General features: G+C 51.0%; 1 protein-coding gene and 1 long non-coding RNA gene across 6 annotated transcripts in view; both read left to right on the forward strand.

Moving 5' to 3' along the window:
- The window catches only part of Brf1 (BRF1 general transcription factor IIIB subunit), a 52431-nt gene extending 45599 nt beyond the window's left edge, over nt 1–6832 (forward strand). For all 5 annotated transcript variants that reach the window (XM_087911486.1, XM_087911485.1, XM_087911488.1 and 2 more), the window contains 3 exons: nt 4552–4603; nt 5112–5283; nt 5825–6832. In XM_087911486.1, the coding sequence (XP_087767612.1) occupies nt 4552–4603; nt 5112–5283; nt 5825–5862 (262 nt within the window). In that variant the 3' untranslated portion in view covers nt 5863–6832. The remainder of the gene's footprint in view (nt 1–4551; nt 4604–5111; nt 5284–5824) is intronic.
- A 9532-nt stretch (nt 6833–16364) lies between these two features.
- On the forward strand, nt 16365–17073 carry LOC125398597 (uncharacterized). The gene is made up of 2 exons (XR_007231465.3): nt 16365–16659; nt 16783–17073. It is a non-coding gene; the product is annotated as an uncharacterized LOC125398597 (long non-coding RNA).
- Nucleotides 17074–23995: the final 6922 nt, after the last annotated feature.

Genomic DNA, 23995 nt, shown 5'->3' on the forward strand with positions numbered 1-23995 from the left:
CCATTGGCTCTGTTGAGAGAGAGGATGCAGGCACAGTGACATCTCTGGTGGAGGCAGGAATCCAGTCAAGGGCCAGAGCAGGCCAGCCTCAGCATGGTGGGTCAGTGTTCTCTGCAGTTTGACAAGGTGTTATTTGAGGGTGTCTGCATTTGGTCTTCCTTATTCTTGGGTAGTAGCTGCCAACTTTCCTGATGAGGTCCCAACTTAGTTTATTCCCTTGTCTCTAGAGATAGCCTGGATATCCAGTGTGGCTACCATCCACCTGCCAAGACTCCTGTAAGGTGCTGCCTATTCAGTCTCCATGTTTGAATTAGCCATAGCTTTTCCAAGGAGGAAAGTCAGACGTGCTTTCTTCTATCTTAGTGGAGCAGACATCCTTCGTATGTCTGTGTTGTGTTTCTTCCCTTTTGCTGTTGGTGGAGTTTTGTTTTCTTCCTTAATAATATAAAGCTATTGTAGTACTCAGGAGGGTGAAGCAGGAAGATGGTGAATTCAAGCCCAGCCATGGCTATAGTGGTTAAGAGATACCCGAGTTCAGTTTCCAGCCCCCATTTCAGGCAGCTTCTGTAACTCCAGGGGATCTGTATTCTCTTCTGACCTCCACAGGTCAAACACAATATCACCTTACACACATGCACGCACAAGTGCTCATGCGAACACACACACACGTGGTAGATAGGTAGGTAGGTAGGTGTAAGTCTTAGAGACAAAAAGAAGCATACCAGGTGTGGCACACACCTTTACTTTCATACTTTGGAGGCAGAGGCCAATGGATCTCTGAGTTCAAGGCCAGCATTTTCTGTATAGCAAATTCCAGGCCAGTTAGGCTATGTGGTAAGACCATGTTTCAAGAAGAGGAGGAAAAGGAGAAAAGGGAGGGAGGCAAGAAAGCAAGGAAGCAATACCAAACTAGCAGTCATGTGCCAGTCCCACTTAGTCTGGCCATTTTACAGCTTTTGAGGTTGGTAGCATTGTTCATAAAGTTCTTTTCTGTGTCCAGATTGTGGAGGGGAGTCAGGAGGCAGAGGCAGGTGAATCTCTGTGAGTTTGATGCCAGCCTGGTTTCCAAGAGCTAGTTCCAGGACAGGCTCCAAAGCCACAGAGAAACTGTCTTGAAAAAAAAAAAAACAAAACCGAAAAACAAACAAACAAAAAACCAAGGTCTTACTGTGTACTTGAACTTTTAATCCTCCTGTTTCCTCCTAATGAGTGCTAGAATTAGAGGTGTGTACCATCACTCCAGGCTTTAATATCTTTGTGTTTGCATTTTTTATATCATAAGTCTGATCCAGCTGGAACTTACTTTGGCAAAAGGAGTAAGATAAAAGCCACACTCAGATTTCTGGGTGGATGCTGTAGACAGGGTCTGTCTGTAAGAAGCCCATCCTAAAAAAAAAAAAAGAGCCCATCCTACAGTTGGCTCAGGTGACCCAAGTCTCCTGTTGCCAAGCTGATGGTTACTTTACTTTGTATAGCCCGGCAGTGTTTGGTTGGCCTAATTCTTGAGAACACTATTGTACATGGCCTGTTATTTTGTCTGTAAACTGAGAATGAGATGTCTAAGCTAGGCCTCTTCTCACTCTCACCACTTTATTTGACACAGGGGATGTCCTTACAAGCTCCCCTTGCCCCAGTTGGTGGTACAGTTATACCACCTTTAGTTCCCAGGCCCTGATGTGGCTGCCTCTATGGGATCTTTCTGTGATTCCTTTCAGCTGCTTCTGTATATAGGCATGTACTTAATTTCCCTCCATCGTTATGTTTTCAGAACCCATAGAGGGTGCCTTGTTGCTACAAGGCCTTCCTTTGACCCACTGGTGCCTCTGGTTGTCTGTTCTTTTCCCATCAGTGTTGGCTATACTGAATACTGAGTCAGTATGGGTGCTTTAGGTAGGAATTTCCTCAGAAGGGAGTTTGATTTTCTCAACTGCCCTTTCCAGTCTCTTTGTATGGTCACACAACCTCTCTCTTTGAGATTTCTAAGTAGAGAACTGTGGACTGAATTCCCATTGCAGCTCTTCCTTGCACATATATTAGGTCAGATAGGGCAGGAACCAGGGCTTGGCCCTGCCTTGACCACCTAGAGGCATTCTCAGTTCTGCTTATTGTGGCCTGTATCACTCCCTTTATCTGTCTAGCTGTAGCTAGAAATGGGTACAGAAGTCTGATCACTGTGAGCACTCACAAGTTGAAGTTCAACTAGGCTGCTACTCTCAGTGTTGGAAGAATCTTGTCCTAATGTAATGACTCAGGTGTCCTTTGTGGTCATGGCCAGGAGAAGCCTGCTAGAGTCAGAGTTTGTGAATATTTAATAACTTGAGGGTTATAAAGGCCTCAAGGCTAGGGTACCCCCACCACTGCACTCATGTCTCTGCCCTTACTCAGCATGGCCAGTTCAGACAGTTGCATCAAGGAAAGAAAAAAGACCACAGGGCTCCAGAATCTCAGCTTTTTTAAATAGCTATGACAAACTTTCTAAAACAGCCGCTTCTCAGGAGCAGTCTGGCAGGTGAGGTTGGTGTAGCACTCAGCATCTACCTCTAGGAAGGCATTACCCTAAAGGATCCAGTGCTCCAGGCTTACACAAAGCCTCTTGGCTTTCCCAGGGCAGACCTAGACCCCACATGTAACCCCCACCTGCCCTGTGTGCAGGACATGGGGTATTTATGAAAATGGAGCATCTATGGTCAAGACTGAAAGATTACGGCAGCCTGTGACTGATAGGGATTCCACTGGAACTGAAGCTTTGCTCTGTGTAATGCCGTGCTGCACTTATTCTCTAGGCAGTCACGGGCACCTCTAAGGCTTGGCCAGCTGCTTTTGGGTGTACATGGGGCTTAGAAAGGCCACTAACTCCGTAAGAAGGCTTCAGCTCCCTGGCCAAGGTATTCTCTGCCACCTGCCTACCACGAGACTCTTTTCAGTATCATCAGAATATCCAGTGTGTCATAGCTGGGCAGGACTGTACGTACCTCAAAGGGCCCAGCATGGAGATGATTCAAGGCCGTTTTTTTGGTTTTTGTTTTTGAGACAGGGTTTCTCTGTAGCTTTGGAGACTGTCCTGGTACTAGTTCTTGTAGACCAGGCTGGTCTCAAACTCAGAGAACCACCTGCCTCTGCCTCCCGAGTGCTGGGATTAAAGGTGTGCGCCACCACCACCCAGCTCATGATTTAAGGCCTTTACTTATCTACACAGTTGTGCCCTGGAAGAAAGGAGTCTTGAACCTCCCATGCCCAGAGCCCATTTATACTGACCTAGATGGCACTGTGCCTGTCTTCCTCTGGAATGTCTTCCTCTGAATGGCTCATTTTCCTTTGTTTCTTTTCTTTCTTTCTCTCCCTCTTTCTTTCTTTCTTTCCTTCTTTCTTTCTTTCTTGCTTTCTTTCTTCCTTTTTTTCTTTGTTTCTAAGATTTATTTATTATGTATACAGTGTTCTGTCTGCAGGCCAGAAGAGGGCGCCAGATCTCATTACAGATGGTTGTGAGCTACCATGTGGTTGCTAGGAATTGAACTCAGGACCTCTGGAAGAGCAGCCAGTGCTCTTAACCTCTGAACCATCTCTCCAGGCCCCTCCCCACTTTCTGTTCCTTGTGGACATGATGTCAAAGGTACCTTTGTGTTTGGAAGTCCTAGGGACATTGAAGGCAGTCCCAAGATGGAGTTACTGTTGGTAAAAGTGATGTGGTGGTTCTGAGAGGCAGGTGGGGGCAGATGTAGGTTGTCCACCTCTTTTTCTTCTTCATAACTGTCTATCCCTCTTTCTCATTTTCCCCTGGTTACAGATTGACCAAGAAAGGTGTCATGGAATCTGCACATAGTCACTGCCCCTGGCCTCACATATCTGTCCAAAGGAGTAGAAAAATAGTCCAGTGCCTTGACCTTGGGGTGCCTACTACATAGCCTAAAAGGGAGATACCTGATGAATCTTCCAATTCTGGGGGTGTCAGGGTTTCTCTGTGTAGCCCTGGCTGTCCTGGAATTCACTCTGTAGACCAGGCTGGCCTCAAATTCCGAGTGCTGGTATTAAAGGCATGCCCCGCCACCATCCAGCTGGAACTTGCTTTTTTATATTGTGTTTATATATCTCCCATCCATGACAGAATGATGGCAGGCATTGATTAATTCAAGACAGCAGGTCAAATCAGGATGAACACAGTAACAGTGCTATTCCAGGTAGTAAAACTGAGGAACAGGTGAGACCTAAGGTCAGAAGGAGGCCTAAGGATAGGAAGAGAGACTTGGGTAAGACAAGTGCAATAGTAGCAGAGGCAGTGAAAGTTGTGTGTCTCTGGAAAGGTATACCTGTGGAGTGGCAAGGCTGGGCTCCAGAGTGCAGCTGGACCTGCTATAAGACCATGCATCTGCCTGGTCAAGAACCTCAGTCCTGCTAGTCAGTGATGGTCAGCAGGCAGGTATGAACTGAGGCTACGGACTGTGAGCCTTCCTGGACAGGGCCTCAGTCTCTGTGTGGTACACACAGACACGCACACACACTCACCCCCTCTCCCACATCTACCTGAACTGAGACTGCTTTTATACTTTCTTTCAGGTTGAGGCCTCTGGTGTCTACACAGCCAGCTAAGAAGGCAGCTGTGGGAGAGGTATGTTGTCCTGCACAGCTGGGGCAGGGCCTCAGGAACTCAAGTTGCTATTAGACTTGGCAGGGCGAGGCCCAGTTGGTTTCTGCACCAGCGCTGGCCTGGCTCCAGCAAAGAATACTGAAGCTCAGGGTATGAGAGTGGCTGGGTCACGGAAGTGAGCAGGCAATGGTACAGGCAAGCTATGTGCCTGCTGCTCAGGGATTGAGGGTAAGCTAACTGCCACTGTGGACTAGTGTGGGCAGAGGCTAGATTGCATGCCATAGGGCCCTCCCTTCCTCGGTTAATAACAGCTTTTAGGGAAAGGAGGGCTAGGACTTCATAGACCCAGAGGAAGCCAGAAGGAACTAGTGGGTACTAGGGGGCAGACTGATCCTCTGGCCAGCTCAGATGTGGGGCAGGAGCTCTGAAGAGTGCCTGTGCCCATACTGAGAAAGCCTGAGAGTCCCTTACAGTCGGGAGGGCAGCACATACTCTGCTTCTGTCCCAGAGACAGGCCTTCTCTTTCCAGGCCTTGCTTTTAAGTTCCCCTGCCCTGGGAACTGAACCCATCAAGCCATCAGCTGTCTTAGTGGAGAGTGGCCCTGTGTCCTACCATCCTGATGACGATGCAGATGAGGAGGACGCTGAAGAAGAGGATGGAGAGCCTTGCGTCAGTGCTCTGCAGATGATGGGTGGCAATGGTGGGTAGGGCCCACACGGCTATGGGCACACTACAAGAACTTTGAGGGGCATCCAGAGAAATAAAGATATAACATCTACCCAAGTAATTTCCAAATATGAGCCTATGGCTACAAACTAAAGTCCTTTCTCAAAGAAGGGAACTAGGACACTTAGAATTGTCCATATAGATCTGAGGCTCTTGAGTATGCTAGAATGAGCTAAACAAAGGCTAGAAGGCCAGCTCCACAGGGAAGGTGAGGCATCTACTGTGAAGATGAGGTTTCTGGGCGTGTTGGAAGTCAGAAGGGGGAACTGTTCCACCAGTAGAAAAATGTCTGGGTTGGCCATACTGTTTACAGTACCCAAAGCCCGCACACAGGGGACCTACCAGTCCACCAGCCCCAAAGATTTCTGGGAATAGATTGAAGTGGTGGGCCTTCAGGTGGTGGGACCTGTGAGATAAGGCAATGAAATTGGGGCTGGGAGCTGGGAAGGTGAAGGTGGTGTTCGTGGCAACAGAGGACTGCCTGGACCTTGACAACTGTCCTCTGTGTTTTACAGATTACGGCTGTGATGGTGATGAGGATGATGGCTACTAAGTAGAACTCAAGGCAGCATCCTGGTGCTGGACTCCAAGTATATCTGTTTTATGTGGGGTCAGATGGGCCCTGGGACACGGCTCACAGGCATGATTTCTGGATTCAACCAGTCAAGCACTGCCCCACTTGATTTGAAGCTCTCTTTCCATGGCCACATTGGGGGCCCCATCATACTGTTGGGAATCATGTTTTGAGCAATGTAAGGAATATTTTTGCCCAACAAGGGAAACCATCTGTGTGTTTATGTCTAATGAAACATGATCAGAGAACAGCCTGGTCAAGGCTTATACTCTACTAGTCAGTGATTCTCCGGAAATCCTCAGGCTGGCTCTGTGTGTTACTGTCATAAGGAGATCAAAGCACAAAGAGGCTTTACTTACAAAGTAGAACCTTGGTCTTAGCTTGCTGCCAGTGTTCTGCCCACCCTTCACACCCTGGACAGATAGGTGTTGGGCAGAAGATGTGTGGCAGTTACTGCTGTATGGTTAGCAGCCATAGTCTGGAGCCCCTGCCTTTCACTGCAGCCGCAGCTTCCTGCGGAAGCGAACATGAGCTCTGCATCTCTGGTGTCCATTCACTGTCTGGAGCCACCAGGAGCATTACAGGCCTCAGCCTTTCGCATAGGACTCATCAAGTTCGTCAGCAGCGCTCAGAAGGTGAAAACCTGGAGACCATATGCACCTGCTAATGTCCAGCACAGCCTATGTGGAGTTCTGTCAAGAAGGCCCTCAAGCTGTTTCCTCATGAGAAGGCTCAGGACTATCCTCAATGCACTTAACTCGGGTCTCCCTTTCTTAGATGCAGCCCTAGATGTGAGTCTTCACTATCTGGGCTGAGGCAGAGTACTGGTCTCTGTTTCAAATCAAGAGGTGGGGACCAGGCTTGAGATGATGAGGTGTGGGGGTGCTGCTGGTGAAAGTAGATGGGTGGGACAGATATGGAGTGATTTTGGTGAGAAGATTGCAAAATACTTTTGGAGTGTGGAGTGTGGAATTATGGAATCAAGGATCCTTCCTAGGGTGGGGGCTCGGGTCAGAACCATGGTAGGGAGCCATGACACTGGTCCAGAGTACTTTTAGGGTATGTGTGTGCTTACATGTGACAGGATTACCTATGGCATGGAGAGAGTACAGGGATGAGAGGTGGTCGGTAAGAACTGCAGGAATAGGTCTGGAGAGATGGCTCAGAGGTTAAGAGCACTGACTGCTCTTCCAGAGGTCCTGAGTTCAATTCCCAGCAACCACATGGTGGCTCACAACCATCTATAATGAGATCAGGTGCCCTCTTCTGGTGTGTAGGCATACATGGAGGCAGAATGTTATATACATAATAAATAAATCTTAAAAAAAGAAGAACTTAAGGGATAGAAACAAGTACCCTGGAACAGGAGTTGAGGCCTCTCCCCAGCTGTGCCTTTTCTCTTGTGAGACAGCAAGAAGGGTGTTGTCAAGGCTGGACAATGGACAAGGGCCAGGAAGGAGTGATTGAGTCCCACACTACTAAGGAGAGGGTTGAAGAAAGTCAGGACAGAGGGAGAGGGACAGTGAGAACTGTCTCTAGAAGATGGGTGAGTAACATAGTGGGAGGTCCTGAAATGGTTGAGACCCAGGTACTGAGGAGTAGGTCCCAGTAGAGGGCATCTGTGAAGTGGGCAAGGGTACCTCTGGGCTGAGGCCACAGCCTTGTGTGAGCTGCCACCAGCATTAATGTAAGGCTCAAGGAGGCATTGGGTCTGTGTGACCCTGTTCTGCATACACTTGGTCCATTTCTCTGCTCTTTTCTGAATGAGATTACCACATTGATCACTTTGCCTCAGATCTTCCCAGAGTGCAGAGCAGTGCCTTAGGCAGTCTCCTGGGACAAAACCAGGCCTCACCACATTGAATCTTAGAAGAGGGAAGGAGAGGGAAGGGGGAGTCCATTGAGTTCTAGACTTGGATCCTGTCTGGTCTACACATTTGAGTGCTGATTAGACAGGAGGTCCTACTTTCTCTGCCTCTTTTATCCTCCCCTACTGCCTTTCTTCCAGCGAGGGAGGGGGAGAAGTGTAGGGGAAGCAGCCTGCAGGCCGCGCTACCCAAGTTTCTTGCTAGCTACCTGAACTGAGGATCCTCGTACTTGGTGGTTACCACCGTCCTTTGCAAGCTGGTGATCACCAGGGAAAGACAGTATCACTTAGCAAGATTCCTGATAACCCTGCACATCTGAACTTAGCAGAATGTGTGCTTGTCTTTAGAGGTCACTGGGGACTGCTTGTAGGAGTGGGGCCACAGAGTGAGAGAGGTCAGCAGTGGAGGACAGGGTGGAGCTGCCCCACTTGTAGTTCTTCCATCCAGAGCTATTGGGCCCAGAAGGAGCTTGTGCAGCCTACCCTGGACCCCAATTTCCTATCCAGCTGCCTTTCCCAACTGTATACCTACTGGAGCAGGAGTAAAATAAGCCCTGTGGGGGTGGGGCACTCCTTTTATACCTAGTTAGAAGGTGGAAAGTGAGCTCTGACCATATCACCTCCTTTGGTCGTATCCTTGGTACCTGTCCAGGACCCAGGGAACATGCACACCTTGCCCTCGCTCCAGCCACAGTAGGGGTCCATTCCTCTCCCACACGTAATTTGGCCATGGGTTCAGCTAAATGGATGTTTGCCATCCTCTGATTTTTGCCTCTGTGCTTAAAGTAGCTATCACCAGATGCTTTGCTAGATGATAGGGAGCCTACAAGAAACTCCAGAGGCCAAAGAAGCAGGGCCTTAATGGGTGTTGCTAATGAGGGAGTGGGGTCCATGCATCTTAGGAACACCTGTTAGACCCAGCATTCCTCGTCCTCCCTTCTTAGAGGCATAGAATAGGGACTAAGTTAAGAAAGAGGGTCTGAGAGTGGCTGCTTTGTACCCTCTACACGCTGCTGCCTGCATGGTGGATAACCTGGGTTCTTATTGCTCTCTGCTAAGCAGTTTAGGCTGAGTTGGAAGCACTGGCCCATGGTGTTACAGACAGTAACTAGAACTGGTGGGTCTAGGGTGGCTTCTTTTTGTTGTTGGTAGTATGGTTCTGGGTTTGGGTTTTTTGTTGTTGCTATTTGTTTTTGTGGAATTTTTGTTCTTGTTTTGTTGAGGCAGGGCTGTCCTGGAACTCGCTCTGTAGACCAGGCTAGCCTCAGACTCAGAAATCTGCCTGCCTCTGCCTCCTGAGTGCTGGGATTAAAGGCGTGAGCCAACACGGCCCAGCAGGGTGGTTTCTTGAGAGTCCTTCCAGTCTAGGGAACCAAGCCTGGGCCATCCCTGGAAGGACTTGATTTAGAGAAGAGATCCACTGGCTTACTGGAGCCAGAGCATGATGTAGGCCACCAGCCCTGCAGTCCCACAACCCCTCTGCAACCCTTGCAAGCTCTGGGCACACTCTAACTGGAATTGAATATCCTAAGTCAGTGTAGATAGGGGTGTCTGACTTCATTTGCCCCTCCTTGGAGCATATAGACTCTGAAGCCTTGGATGTAACACTTTTCAGGCAAGCCTGTGGCAGTGACTGAAATCTTGGGCCCCTTCTGGACACAGAGGAAGCTCTGTGATCATTGGAGCAAAACACCTGCTTGACTTCTTCCTAGTCCAACCCATTTCTGTTACTCTGCTGAGGTGGAGGGACCAAGTTTCTCCATACCCCACGAGTAAGAGGTCCCCTGATGGCGTACCCAGGGTGGTGATGTATGCAATACAGCTTGGTGTTGCATATGGCAATGGTGATGTCTGTTGAGTGTCCCCACCATTACCTTCTGAGGCTTCCTTCCTGTTCTTCTATTCTCTGCACCTTCTGCAGCCTCCTTTGAAGCTTGCATGGCCTCTGCACCTATCTTAACAGCCTCTAAGAGTACAGGGGCCTAGCCAAGAACAACAGGCTTACTCCAAGAAAGCCTTGGGAGCACTTTGGAGGAGGTAGCCTGCTTCCTGAGGTGCTGTAAGTTTACTTATCCCTGTCAGGACTGGGCTCCCCACATGACCTATAAGGTTGTGTGCCTTGCCCTGGAGGTAGGCAAGCATGAGTTTGATCACTCATGAGAGTGTGTACTTTCTCGAGATAGTAGTTACCTGAGCCGCCTCTGATGGTCTTGAGCTAGGTGGAGTTATTCATTACCATTGCTTTGTGGGGAACACACAGCCACCAAGCCCTTTGCTTACACTGTCCTGACCCAGTAAACCCCAGATGGGAGTGGGGAAACAGTAGGACAAGTGAGCTAGAAGCACATGTCAGGCCAGCTGGGCAGAAGTAGGGGCACAGTAAGTGGAGGAGAAGCCACCTAGGAGACTGAGCCTCGGAGATACAGAACCTGCAGGTACATAACTGTTTGCTGGTGAATTGGATGGAGTACTGTACTTGTCCACAAGCCTAGTGATTGGCTTGAGCTGCCCCCTCTGGTGGCTGCTTGCAACACTGTTTCTTGAAGGACTTTGCTGGACATACTTTTAGCCATCAAAGCTGACCTGGGGTGTTTTCACTGCTTGGGTGATACAGTTGACTGGCCCTCTCACTGAACCCACTCCCTACTCTGCAATCCAACAAATAGGGGTGACTCAGAACCAGCTAAGCTTAGGGGACTGGCAGGGATGTGGGCTGGCACACAGCTCCTGCAGCAGCACACCTCCAAGGCCTCCTTACACTTAAGGTACTGATTGTACAGCCAGCATCCTCTTACCCTTATCTGTCCCATTTAAAGGACTCAGTCACTCTGCAAAAGTGCCTTGACCTCTTAGGGGACCCTGAGGTATCAACTCAGCTTTAGGTAAAGTGCTTGTGATGGCGCGGGGGGGGGGGGGGTGCTATCCTATTCTGAGTAAACTATGCAGGTAAGTGTCTCCAGCCCATAAGGGGTTTCAGGAAGGGCTCTTAGGCAGTGGGGGGTCGGGGAGGTGCTCAGCCTCTGCATGTCACTGAGCTCTATTAGGTGGGCCACTGTTTCCTTGATGATCAGAACCCGTGTTTATACCCTGAGCTACATGCCTGGAGAGATGGCTGGTCCCTAGGGTGCTTGGGCTCTACCAGACTGGAAAGGGTTAAAGTCAGGTTCCAAGCTGACCTTACCTTCAAGGTACCCAGACCTTCAAGGGACTGTGGGCAGTAGTAGTGAGCAGATTTTATAATTTTCCTGTTGGGAGAGGAACCTAAATCAGGAGAGCTATTGTACTCAAACAATGGACCTGGCTAAGACCCATGATGGCAGTCGCCCCAAGCTGGTGGGACCCAACCCATTTCAACCATCACTCACTTTCACTCCTCAGCCTGACCTTGGGTCTAGCCTGTCCTGAACCTCATTCTGTCATACTCTTGGTGTGCTCCCAAAACATCTCCAGAGGGTTTTAATACACCTTGCATCCCAGCCCAATGAAAGCAGCATAGTGGAGAGGGTGTTACTGGCACCTGGGCAGCAAAGCTGAGCTCCCAGACCAGCCCTGCTGCTCAGGCAGAGGTCTGGCAGGCCCAGGAGGTCCCAGCTTGGGCAGAGATTGGGGATGTCTATAGAGAGTAGGTTAAGCCTGGTGAGCTGAAGGCAGTGTCCACTGTGCCATATGGTGTAACTTCTTTCCCCAATATGAAGGTCGTGAATGGCAATCAGCCAGACACCTGCCTCAGCACAGCCTGGGGAAATTTTGGCCTGCCTGATGACACAGTGAATGGAGGTTAAACAGAATCAGCATGCTGTCTTGAGTGCCTGTTTTAGAAGTGGCATAGGCTTGCTGAGGTGATGTTCATCACCTTTAAGCACTCAAAGGAGCGCTTGCTGAGCCCGAGAGGACTGGTGATCTCCACTACTTTGAGCTACCTCTAATTCCTGGGGAGCCAGGCACCAATGCTCTCATTACCTGCAGACAAGCTCACTCCATAGGAGAGCAGTGGACTCCAACTGGAAGTAAAAATGAGCAACGGGTCAGGCAATGGTGGCGCATGCCTTTAACCCCAGCCCTCGACACAGAGGCAGGCAGATCTCTGTGAGTTTGAGGCCAGCCTGGTCTACAGAGTAAGCTCCAGTACAGCCAGGACTACACAGAGAAACCCTGTCACAAAAACAAAACAAAAGTAATGGAAAGCAGGTGACTGGAGGGTTCATCAGGTCTTGCCCCTGTGTCACGGGCACACACTCTCACTTCAGTGACTATGTCCCTCAGCCGAGAGGCTGGAATAAGCTACTCAGGGCACTCCGAGGCCCCAGAAACTCCATCTCCCACAGGACTTGGACCAGAATAGTCACTCGAACCACACAAACACAAGAAGGCTTGAAATACGTTTCTCAGTCATTTGTGAGTTACTCACTGAGCAGATACTGACAGTGCCTCAGAGTAAAGCCAGTGGCACAGCAGGGAACAGCCAGGCCTCTCCTTCAGGCATTCCCACAAGGCTGCTTGTGGGAAAGATTAGACCACAATGTAGCTCTCCATTGACAACTGAGGATCTAGCAAGCAAACTGGTGGGGTGGCAAAGCTCTAGAAGCTGAGATAGGATCAATTTAAGTTCAGGGCCAGCATAGGCTATAGGATGACACTGTTTGCAGAGGAGCAGTGGAGCCATGCTGGACATCTAGGCAGGACCTGAGCAGACTAGCATGCTGGCCTTCCTCTATTCCCAAAATGGCTGTGGCTGGTGGGAACGGAATGTACCTGGAGAGCTGGAGGAGCACAGGATGTGGGGTGGAAGAGTACGGACTACGACAGAGGGCTCACAGGGATGTGTGGGGAAATGGGTTCTGGTAGGGGCTATGTTCAGGGGCCTACAAGGTAGAGGTCTCTGGACAGAAGAATCTAGGATGATGAGGTGGAATCAGGCTCAGCAGCCTGTGGAGGGCTTCTGGAAGACATCCCTGGTAGGTGGGCCCCCAGACAAACTGCAGTTCAAGAGCAAGATTGCCCAGCCCATTGACAGTGACTCCGATTGAGAAGTTGGATTGGGGGCATTGTCGCGGGCTCAGGCTGCTCACAGGCTGTCGAGGCTGGAGGAACATGGGGTTACACTTCTGTCTTAGTTTGCTTCCTCTTGCTGTGAGTTGTTAAAATTTTTCATTAGATTTATTTCATGAGGGAGTGTTTTGCCTGGTATATGTATGCTTGGTGCCTGCTGAGGTCAGTAAAGGGTATCAGTCAGATAACTGAACATGACTTCAGATTGCTGTGAACCACATGGCTGCCCAAGAGCGAACCAAGTCCTCTGTAAGAGCAACAACTGCTGAACTGCTGAGCCATCTCTGCGGTCTGTTGCTGTCATTTTAAAATGCTGAGCAAACCCATCTTAGGAAGAGGGAAAGGGTTCATGCGGCTTACATGTCCTGATCATAGTTCATCATTGAAGGAAGTCAGGGCAGGAACTATGAGGGAATACTGCTTACTATTTTGCTCTCCAAAGTTTGTTCAGCTTGCTTGCTTAGACAACTCAGTACCATTTTCCCAGAGATGCCATGGCCCACAATGGGTTGGGCCTTCCCACATCAAACATCAATCAAGAAAATGCCCTACAGACATGCTCACAGGCCAAATCTGTGGCAGCAATTCCTCAGTCAAATGATTTGTGTCACATTACCAACTAGCCATCACACCTCCACTCAGGATCAGCAGGCAGAGCCAAAAAGCCCTGAGGGCTGGATTACAGACCTCATAGGCAAGGGACTTGATGGTTAACACAAGCCCTGTGCAAAGGAGAGCAGTGTTTCCCTGTAAGCAAGAACCCACCCAAACAGCCTATCCTTCCCCACTTTTCCACCAGCCTTCTGGATGTAAGGGCCAAGGGCACTCTGGTCTCCCCGACTCCAGCTCTCATCTTTACACACAGCAGATCCTGGAATGTCTACTCAAGGGTGCACTGTGGTGAAGAGGGGGGTAACATACCTCAGGGTTCTGCTAACAGTTCACTAATGCTCAGAGGCAAGCACATGAAATGCAGGCACTCAGGGTGGAAAGGGACTTGGAGAGCCTTCCTGAGGCCCTAGGGTGGGAAATGTATATCAGTTATACTGGCACATCTTCCCAGAGCCATGCCCAAACAGGGCACAAAGTCTTGAGTATCTAGAAGAGGCAGGTCTCCACATACTTGGCGCCTGGGTGGCAACAGAGCATGTAAGGGTAAGACTGATGAAGACATAGGGTGTGGGGAGGTGTAGGCAGGACCCATGACAAGGAACAGCATGGGTGGGTATGCTGTATCTGTGTGTAAGAGGTGCACAGAGATTGGGGTGTCACTTTTTGCAGAGTGAAGTAACTCAGCAGAGACAAGCTCATGGCCCAGAAACAGAGGTGTGCCCTGTTGTGAGGCTCTTGGAGAAGAAGCCAGCTTGCTGTGAGACCTAATGGCTAGGCACAAGTGCTGTGAAGGTAGGCAGAAGGACATAGGGCCAAGGCGTCCTCACGCTGGGCGCTGGGTGAGTCACCACTGACCCGACGTCCTGGCGCCAAGGTGGGGGAGCAGGCCACTTTTACAGCAGGAAGCCATGAAGGCTGATAAAGGGCAGGGTTGGAAGCCAAGGGCTTCCCACTTCCTGAAGACTGAGTGGTAAGGCCAGGAGACCCGCAGACATCTGCCTTTGCAGGCCCAGGTGTCCACAGCCTGGCCTGGATGGCTCACAACACAAGACACATTTGTCCCATGGCTTGTCTAACTGCGCCTTTGGACAGTGTGGCAAGAAATGACCTTGTGGGTACAAGGTATCTCACGCAACTGCTCGGAGAAGGACCTTCGAGGCAGTGAAAGCTGAAGGTGGGCAATGCTAGGCCAAGATGCAAAAAAGTGTAACAGGTGTATCAACCTAAGCAGGCTACGTCAGGCGTGCACAGGCACCCAGGAGATGGGGCACTCCCGGGAACGACATACTCATCGAGTCTTTGATGTGACACCAGATGTTTTTTCCTGAGAGCCTCACCCAAAAGCCTGTGGTGGTGTCTCAGTGCTGCCCAATGAGTGCAGCACTCTGCCATGCTATGGTGACGACCACTCAGCCTGTCCACCAACAGAGTCACAGAGGGACTGCTTAGCCTGACCCTTGCTTTAGCAGGGCCACACACCTGATTGTCTTCCAGGCACTACAGTCTTAGTCACTTGCACCAACTCCTGGGGCTCTGGCAAGTGGTCACCACATACATGGGCATGCTCCCTCACAGGGCTGGCCTCACCAGGGCTGCCAACATAATGGTCTCAAACAGTGCAAGAAGTAGTGCAGATGGGCTAAGGGTGTCTCATCAAGCCCACTAGCACTCTGACACCCTTGTGCCACTCCCTTGTGCCACCCTTTCCCCACCTGGCTCTTCCCTGACCCCAGTCTACATCGTTGCTGCTGTTGCATCTCTTCTGCAAAAAAGCCTTCCTTATTCTCTTCCACTAGAGCTGAGGGCTTCAGCAGTCTTTGAAGGTTCCTCTGTCCCCACCCGCTGCATTCTGCCCTCCCCAGTTTAGGGTCTGGGTAGGAGGGAAACCTGCCAGTAGGCCTGAACCTGTTGGGGGAGGGGCTGCTTGGTCATGGAGCCGAAGCAGGAAGTGCTGTGAGCAGTACAGTGCCAAGGGAAGCAGACCCTTCCCTTCTCCATCTGCTCAGGGTCTGCCAAGACTGGAAATGACCGGGGCCATCTCACTCTGACCAGGAATAGAGAGGTCTGTCTCAGTTTCCACAGACTTACAGACTTTGCCCCTACTCCTGCCATTTCCTGTCCTTCCCCCATGGCTCTCTCATTCTGACAGCTACAACAGATGCCTGCCTGGTAGTTAAAGTAATCACAGCTCTGTGGGCTCCCACTGAGCCACCCCAGGTTACGGTGGTGGGGACTTAGGGACTTGGAAAAATGCAGTCTCAACTTTCCTCCTCTCTGGAGTTGGCTCCAGTGTGAGCCATTCAGGCCTCCGGAGCAGGAGACCCAAGGAGTTATCCAGATATGGTCCCAGAGGGTGCACAACGTCTATCTGTTGAATAATCCTCAATGTCACCAGTAGGAGGAATCTGGCCTGGCTCATGATATGTCCCTATCTTCACGTTGAGGGTAAAGGTCAAGACAATGGAGGTGTCTGTCTGGAGCAGATGTTCCCCTGCTGTGCGCATATTGGTGGAGTCTAGGCAGTCCGCACAGCCAGCCTCCATCCAGCACCTCAACCCTCGCAGAAAACCAGACGATATTTACATGCCTGCCACGCAGGCATCCATGCACCCAAAATAATGCGAAGGAAGCGTAGCCCTGCGAGGACGTTTCCCAGCATCATCACGGATTACTTCTGAGGCTTTGGGAGGAAAAAAAAAACATCAAAACGTCACACCAACTCTCAAGAGCCTCACAGGACCGCTGCTTAGCGGTCTTATGCAGCAACGGAGAAGTAGCACGCTAGCTGCCGTAAGGGCGGAGCCAGAAGGGGCGGTTCCGAGCTGTGTGCAGTGCCTGGCTCTGTTGCCCCGCGCGCTCCCGAGATTGGTCTGAAAGCGGGGCTCGCCGACTCCCCATTGGTCCCCAGCCAGCCACCCACGCGCAGGCCACCGCGAGCCTTGGGCTTCTCGCCGCGCTCGGCTTCTGTGGGTTACGGTGGAGGTGCACGGAGGGGACGGACGCGCGCGGCGCTCCGCGTCCTACTGGGCCCGGCGTGCAGGGTCTTATCAGCGCAGGCAGCTGGCGGCCTGTCTCCGCACGAGCTCCCCAGCCCAATTCAATGGCCATTGTCCGCCGGCCCCTTTGTTCAGGAGGCGGCCACTTCCTGCAGGACCGAGCAGGGTGCGGGTGGCAGGAAACCAAGATTCGGAGGCCCGCCTGGCCTGGGGTCCTGTCTCGGGGGCTCGTCTCCGTCCGAGACCTGTTGGGTGGGTGAGAGAGCCGGAATGTCTCCTGGAGAAGCGGTTGTGGGGGCTGGGTTTGTGAGATCAGATCCTATAGAGCTGGGGGAGGGGCCGAGGAACGTCCCCAGACTGCGGTGCCTTTTTTAGGTCTGTGCCTCCTCCTGATCGCGGCCACAGGTCACCGGCTCAGAGAAGAACCGCCATTTTGGATGGAACTCATGTCCGGACGTGTAAACTCCATTCCCATTGCCTCCCCTCAGGAATAATCATTGGGACTCAACTGTGGCATGGACTGTGTGAGTCCTCTTTTTGCTCACCTGAGCATTGTGGGGACCCGCCCTCTGGTCCACAGTCCACCGCGGTGCTTACCCAGCTACCCAGGACCACCTAATATAGAGCAAAACAGTTCTTGCCCTTCCCAGTCAAAAACTGGGATATCATGCAGATACTTCAGATTACATACAAGGAGTTGGCAATAAAAGGCTTAGGCAAGTGGGCAGAGCTGCCCTTCTGTACAGAAAGTCAGAGTACCTGAACCTGTCCTGGATGCTAGGATATCACAAACTAAGTGGCTGGGGATATCAGGCTTCCCTGGGTTGAGAAGAGATTCCCTGCACTCACCTCAATGCAGAGTGAGGCCAAGAATGTTCTAGGTGAGTTGATGGGCATCCAACCAGCTCCTTGCCTCTTGGGCATGTCTTGTCTGTTGAGTCTCTCTAGCCATGATGTGAAGTTTGTGCTGACGAAAGAAGGAATGGGCGGACAGCATCCCACAGGACAGAGCCTAGTGGCCCTTCAAAAGCAGCAGGCACTCTCAGAGGCCGGGGTCCTCTAGGTATGGAAACCCGTGAGCAGCCAGAGGTCACAAGGTCTGGGAGAGGGAAGCAGTTAGGCCTGAGCTTAAACCTTCTTTGTTCCTTCAGGTTAAGTCAAGATGTGCATTTAGGAGAGGGTAGGGTGAGCCCTGCCTGAATCAGGGACTTTGGAAATGAGAGTGGCAATAGCATGACATGGGACCAGCCCAGAAGAGGCTGGGACCGTCATTTCTGAGTACCGTGGTGCTCCTGGGAGAAGGCAAGAATTGGAAATTGGAGAGATGGCTCAGGGTTGCTCTTCCAGAGCAGTCCTGAGTTCAATTCCCAGCAACCACATGGTGGTTCACAACCATCTGTAATGAAAAAAAAATTTGGTGCCCTCTTCTGGTGTGCAGGTATGTGTTCTGGCAGAACACTGTATCCATAATAACTGTCTTTTTTTAAAAAAAAAAAAAAAAAAAGGAAGAAAGGGAGGGCTATGTGAGGTTCCAGAGGACCTAAGAGATAGGTGGTCAGGTAGAACTGGCCAGACAGAGACAATAGGCTCGAAGTGGGCAGCATGAGTCCCTTACCCTCCTGCAGACTACACTACATTAGAAACAGACCTGGAAAGGCAGCCTGGTGGGCTGAAGACTGAACCAGGAGAGTGGTCTCCTAGAGCATATTGGTATGCCGGGAGGTAAGGTGTGCTGCCCAGTGTCAGCTGTAGGCTGGAAGAGCCAGGTACCCTTACTTGCTCTGTCTTCACAGTTCTGGTCTGAAAAGACTCCCCTGCATGGCCCCAGGTTGGGGTATCTGCCAGCTCTCCCAAAGCTGTACTCACTATACCTAGGTCTCTCAGGACTACAAGCCACTCATAGTGACTTGACCCTTCATGGGATCCTAACTGGCTGCCACTGTTCACCCTTCTCATGCCGGGGGATGTCCACACCCCTATGACCCACCCTCCTTATTCTCTGTCACACAGACAGTAGCCAGTCCTCATCACAGGGCCCTATCCAAAGAACAGTGGCCTCTCTTCCTCTGGTCCCTGGTAATCTATCTGCATCTCCCTCACTGGTTCCATCCAGCTCTTGGCACTTGAATCTAGGCTTCCAATAAGAAGCTCCATGTCATCTGCTAGCCCAGGTGAGGCCTGCTGCTGGGATGGGACCCAAAGCCCAAGAGGGCAGGGGCCACAAGGAGAGATGGACTCCTGCCCTGCCGCAGAGCCGGGGGTGGGGAGGGGCTCTGGGGCCATCTCTTTCTGGGAGGTCTAAGCATGAGTCACCCCTTAAGACCCAGGCACAAATGCAGGAAACTGCCATTCTATGGAACTATTTTCTCTCACAGAGGGAAAGCCCGTCACACGCAGGCATTGTTCACGACCAGTGCTTTCCGGGTGGGCTCCTGCAGAAACCAGGAGGCTAGGGCTCTGGGCTGAACTGCTGCTTCCCTTTGAGACCCAGGGGCGCCTGGAGGTTAAGAATGTGGGGCCCTGCTCCAGCCACTAGTCTGAGGTGACGGGAGCATGTCCACAAGAGGGGCGCCCCAGGGGGTGGGGGTAGATCATCTAGGCCATTTTGCTGCTTACACATGGGAGAGGAGGTCAGGAGTGAAGGGGAAGCAAGGGCTGACCACCGTCCCCCATATCATGTAGCTTGTCCAGCAGCTGCCTACTCCAGCAAGTCTTACAGACCACAGCCCTCTGATTACTTTTGGTTCTGAGTCAGTATATGCCCTGTGGCAAGAGGTGGCCCCGTAATGGCTGGGGGTCGGGGTTGGGCACAAAGGTGGAGAGGGACAGGGTAGGGTGGTGTCACCTGGTCCTCAGATGCTCACCTGTGACTGAGGACTGCACTTACTGACAGGGCCTAAGACACAAGGCCCTTCATAGGAAGTTGGGGATGCTGGCGCCCCCTGTCAACACCCTTAGGACAGTACAGAATAGAAGAAGCAAGTGAGCCAGGTGGGCTGGTCCCTTGCCACCACACCTCTTCTCTGGCTGGACATGCTCTGGAGTGCCTGGGCAGCCCAGCAGGGCGAGGGAACAATCTTTTTGAGTTTTATCCCCCAAGCTTCACTTGCAGCCCAGTATCCATGCTGTCCTTGCCCATCTACGGACTCTCCGATGCTGGCTAGGGGGAGCCGGGACTGGCTCCGTTGCAGGTCAAAGATGTCAGTAGCACAAGAGCTCCTGCTCATTTTCAGCACCATACAGACTCAGAAGCTTGGCCTAACTTGTGCAGGCCTGTATATGGGCACGCACACTCTTAGACCGCTCGGTGTCACCACATTTCCTTGGACAGAGCAACAGAGCCAATGAGGGCAGGTGAGAACTGTCCACAGCCTGACAGCATGCAGGGAGACCTGAGGCTCCTGGTTCCCCATCTACAACGCAGCTGTCTCCTGGAGACCCAGTCTATAGTGGCATGTGGGGAGATCAACTCACAGGAACAGGCGGTCACTGGACAGAGCCCAGTCCTAGTGAAGAAAGCGGGAGCATGTCCTGTGTACTGGAGGGGCCTGAAAGGGATCCTGGGCAGCAGCATGCATTAGAAGATTCAATATCTAGGGAAAGATCCAACATGAGAGGTGGCCCTGAGGAGTGACTCAGAGCTGTACCTGCCCAAAGAGAGCCTCCTGGCACACACAGGGGGGATGGGGGCAGCCATGATGTCCCACCGATAGGATGGGGAGGCCTTAGCAGTCTCACCGTACCTCTTGAGGAGAGCAGAGGAGACAGCCGAGGGGCCACGAACAAAGGCCGTGAGATATGTTGCTCATGCCCCTTTCCAGCCACCTCTCCCTACATCTCTCTGAGCTCTTCCCCACTCACCTCTGACACAGAACCCACCCTACCACACACATCTCACATCCTCAGTGTTTGCAACAGGAGTAAAATACATGAAATACAACATTTACCATCTTAATCATTTTAAATGATTCTTAATTGAAAACATAACACATGCCCAGCAAAGTCAAAGGAGTGCTCTATGTGTACAGTAAAAAGCACAGCTGGGGCCTCCTTCACTCGCTTTCCCACTGGTGATGAGGTCTGTGTGGTGTGTACCTGTTATCCCAGCACTTTAATTTGGAAGTCTGAGGCAGGAGGATTGGTGAAAGTTCAAGGCTAACTTTGAGAGTTTTTTCCCTTAAAGTACACCCAACATTTACTGTTGTAATCATTTTTTTTTTTTAGTTTGTTTTAAGACAGTGTTTTGTGGCAGATGGGGGCTTTGAACTCCTGCCTCCTCCACCCCTTCAGTGCTGGGGTTACAGGCTCCATTGAAACCACTTTGTTTGTTGTTTGTTTTCAAGACAGGGCTTCTCTGTGTAGCCCTGGCTGTCCTGAAACTCCCTTTGTAGACCAGGCTGGCCTGAACTCACGGAGATCTGCCTGCTTCTGTCTCCCAAGTGCTAGGATTAAAGGTTAGTGCCACCACTCCTGGCCATTGTACCAATTGTATTAAGTGGCATTAAACTCGCTGTCATTATGCTCATTCCAGAACATTGTCATCATTCCAAAGTAAAATCTTGTCCTCACTATGCAACTCCCCAACTCCTCCCCAGGCACCCATTCTATCTCCTGCATCTATGAGTCTGACCACTCCAGAACCTCACATAAGTGGAAGCACATGGTTCTTCTGACTGGTTTATTTTATTCTGCCTCACGGCTCATCATTTGTAGCATGTTGCACAGTTTCCTTTTATGGCTTAGCAATGCAGAGTACACATCTGATACTCATTCATATATATATATATATATATATATATATATATATATATATATATATATATATATATATATTGTTTTTCGAGACAGGGTTTCTCTGTAACTTTGGAGCCTGTCCTGGAACTAGCTTTTGTAGCAGCCCAGGCTGGCCTCAAACTCACAAAAATCCACCTGCCTCTGCCTCCCGAGTGCTGGGATTAAAGGCGTGCACCACCACCGCCCAGCTCCCAGCTCCACAGTCATATTCTGATGCACAGAGATTTTATATTTCCTTTCTTTCTTTCTTTCTTTCTTTCTTTCTTTCTTTCTTTCTTTTCTTCTTCTTCTTCTTCTTCTTCTTCTTCTTCTTCTTCTTCTTCTTCTTCTTCTTCTTCTTCTTCTTCCTTCTTCTTTCTTCCTTTTGGACAAGTTTTCTCTGTGTAGCCCTGGCTAACCTGGAACTCACTCTGCAGTTCAGTTCAGGCTGGCCTTGAACTCAGAGATTCACTTGCCTCTACCTCACAAGTGCTGGGATTAAAGATGTGCACCACCACTGGCCCGACAAGACTTCACATTTTCATGAAGTCCAATCTGACTGCTTTCCCTTTGGCTGTCACTGACAAGTTGAACGTCATGAGTTTCTGTCCCCCCCCTTTTTTTTTCGCCCTTGGAGTTTTAAACTTTGCTTCTTATATCCAAGCTTGTGATTCATTTGAATTAATTTTATGTTTGATACCTGGCAAGGCTCCAACTTCATTCTTTTGCTGTAGACACCCATGTCCCCTGAGATGCCTCACAGAAGAGGCCCAAACCCAATCTCCACCCCACAGCAAAACACTACAACCTGCTTTTGCTCATCTGGCCTCCTTCCAGCTGCTTGGGCCAGAAAACCTGGGCAACATCCTGACTCTGTGTCCTCTCCTTTTAGCTCCACAGAAGCCTGCCACAACTCTTCACAGAGCCTGGCAGAAACTATGCATGCATGCCCAAGATGTGCTCAGGATGGCTGAGGCCACAGCCGCCAGTGTGGGACTTGTTCCTCTGGAAATCTGTTCTGAGGGGCTAAAGAGATGGTTCCGTGGGCAAAGCACTTGCTACGCAGGCGTGAGGACCTGAATTCAGATCCCAGCACCCAAAAAAGACCAGGGTACATGTGTGTAATCTCAGCTCTCGGGGAGGTAGACAGTGGGAGAGGAGTGAGCGGCATGTATATTCACACACACAGTGTGTATGACGGTGGCCGCAGGGGTGCTGGTGTCGTCACGGAGAGGACAACTGTTGAGGGTCAGTCCTACTGTTATGTGGGTTCGGAGATTTAGCTCCGGTCATCAGGCTTGCGGCAGCGAACAGTAAACAGCTTTCTCTGCTCTGAGTCCAGTGTGGTGACTCACAACTGCAATCCCAACACTGGAGAGGCCGCAGTCAGGTGAGGTGGGGTTAGGCTACACAGCAAGACCCTCAAAATCCCTGAGAAAGGGGGGTGGGGTGGAATCTGATTTGGGAAAAAAATTCAAATGCAGAAAAAGACAGGCCTGTAGAGAACGTCACGGGCCTTAGCCCCACCCACCGGGGCCAGCACTGCTTTGTCTCTCTCTATCCTAGAAGTCACTTTGACTTTGGCCTATATCCCCAGCTTCTTGGCAACTCTAGCCTAGCCGCCCCAAGCAAATACACAGGCACCTGGAAGGTCTGGCCAACACAGCACTCAGGCTCTTGTCCAGCACAAGGGAAGCAGGCAGAAGTGAGGTTCCACAAAGGCCTCAGCAGCCTACAGGTGGCTGGAAGCGGACCCTGGAGGTCATCAGACAGCAAACAACCCTAGTGCTGGAGGAAGCTCATCCCAGCGAGGGTTTTATACCTGACTACAGCCACCCTTCTATGGGGAATAAGCACATTCCAACAAGGGGTGCTGGGTGTAACTTCTGCTTGGATTGGGGGTGGCATGGAGAGAGCTGAGGGTGAATATTTCTCCCAGATCTGTCTGCTCTGTCACAGCTGACACAGGAAGATCGGGGCAGGGCCTCAGCTCTGTCAGGTTACCGGAATTAAAAGGCCTTTGTGTTCCAGAGTTACCTGGTCTCCCAGCCTTGGCATAGTCCTTCCAGCCGCTCTGTCTCTTAGGATCCTCATGTTGTATGGGATTCTTACGTCTCCAGAGCTATCGGCTGCCTGTCACCCATTAGAAAAACACAGAACCCAGCATCTACCTAGACACATCCAGGTGATGGAAACTGTCCAAGAGCATCTCCCATCCTCAAGCCAGCAGTGGGCAGACCATCTGTGTCCTACAGCTCCCTGGGCACAGGACCTGTCCTACTGTGTGCCCGCTTAGTGTTCACATGGGGCTTAAAGTGGAAAAGAGAATTTTGTATGTCTGTCTGCTTCAAGACCCTGAGGTGAGAGTGGCCTCAGTGACCAGGGCCCCAGATGTGACTCTATTGTCCTGAGAAGCTGGGAACACAAGGGTTAGAGTCCAGAGGCCAGGGGCAGAAATGAAAGGGGGAGCACATACTACATACCACGGCGTGGGCCTTTCTACGGCCTGAAGGCACAAGTCTGTAGACACCTGAACCTTGGCCAGGGGCATCCCGAGATGACCTTGTAGAAGTCTGTCTTGCTGAAAGCCAGCAGATGTAAGGGCACGGCACTGGCTCGTGATCTTGCATCTTGTGCTATCTGCACAGTCTGGGCATGCGCTCAATGGGATCTTTGGAACTCTTAGAAGAGGCTTGCCAAACTCAGAGGTGGCTTCTCTTGTCTTGGGACACAGGCGGCATGGTGTCTTCTCATGTTCCCCCTCTTGACAAACCCCTCTTCATCCAGGCTCCTGCATTGCTCCCAAGGAGACTAT

The sequence above is a fragment of the Myodes glareolus genome, chromosome 11 (genome assembly GCF_982192425.1).
Source record: "Myodes glareolus chromosome 11, mMyoGla1.1, whole genome shotgun sequence".
NCBI lineage: Eukaryota > Metazoa > Chordata > Mammalia > Rodentia > Cricetidae > Myodes > Myodes glareolus.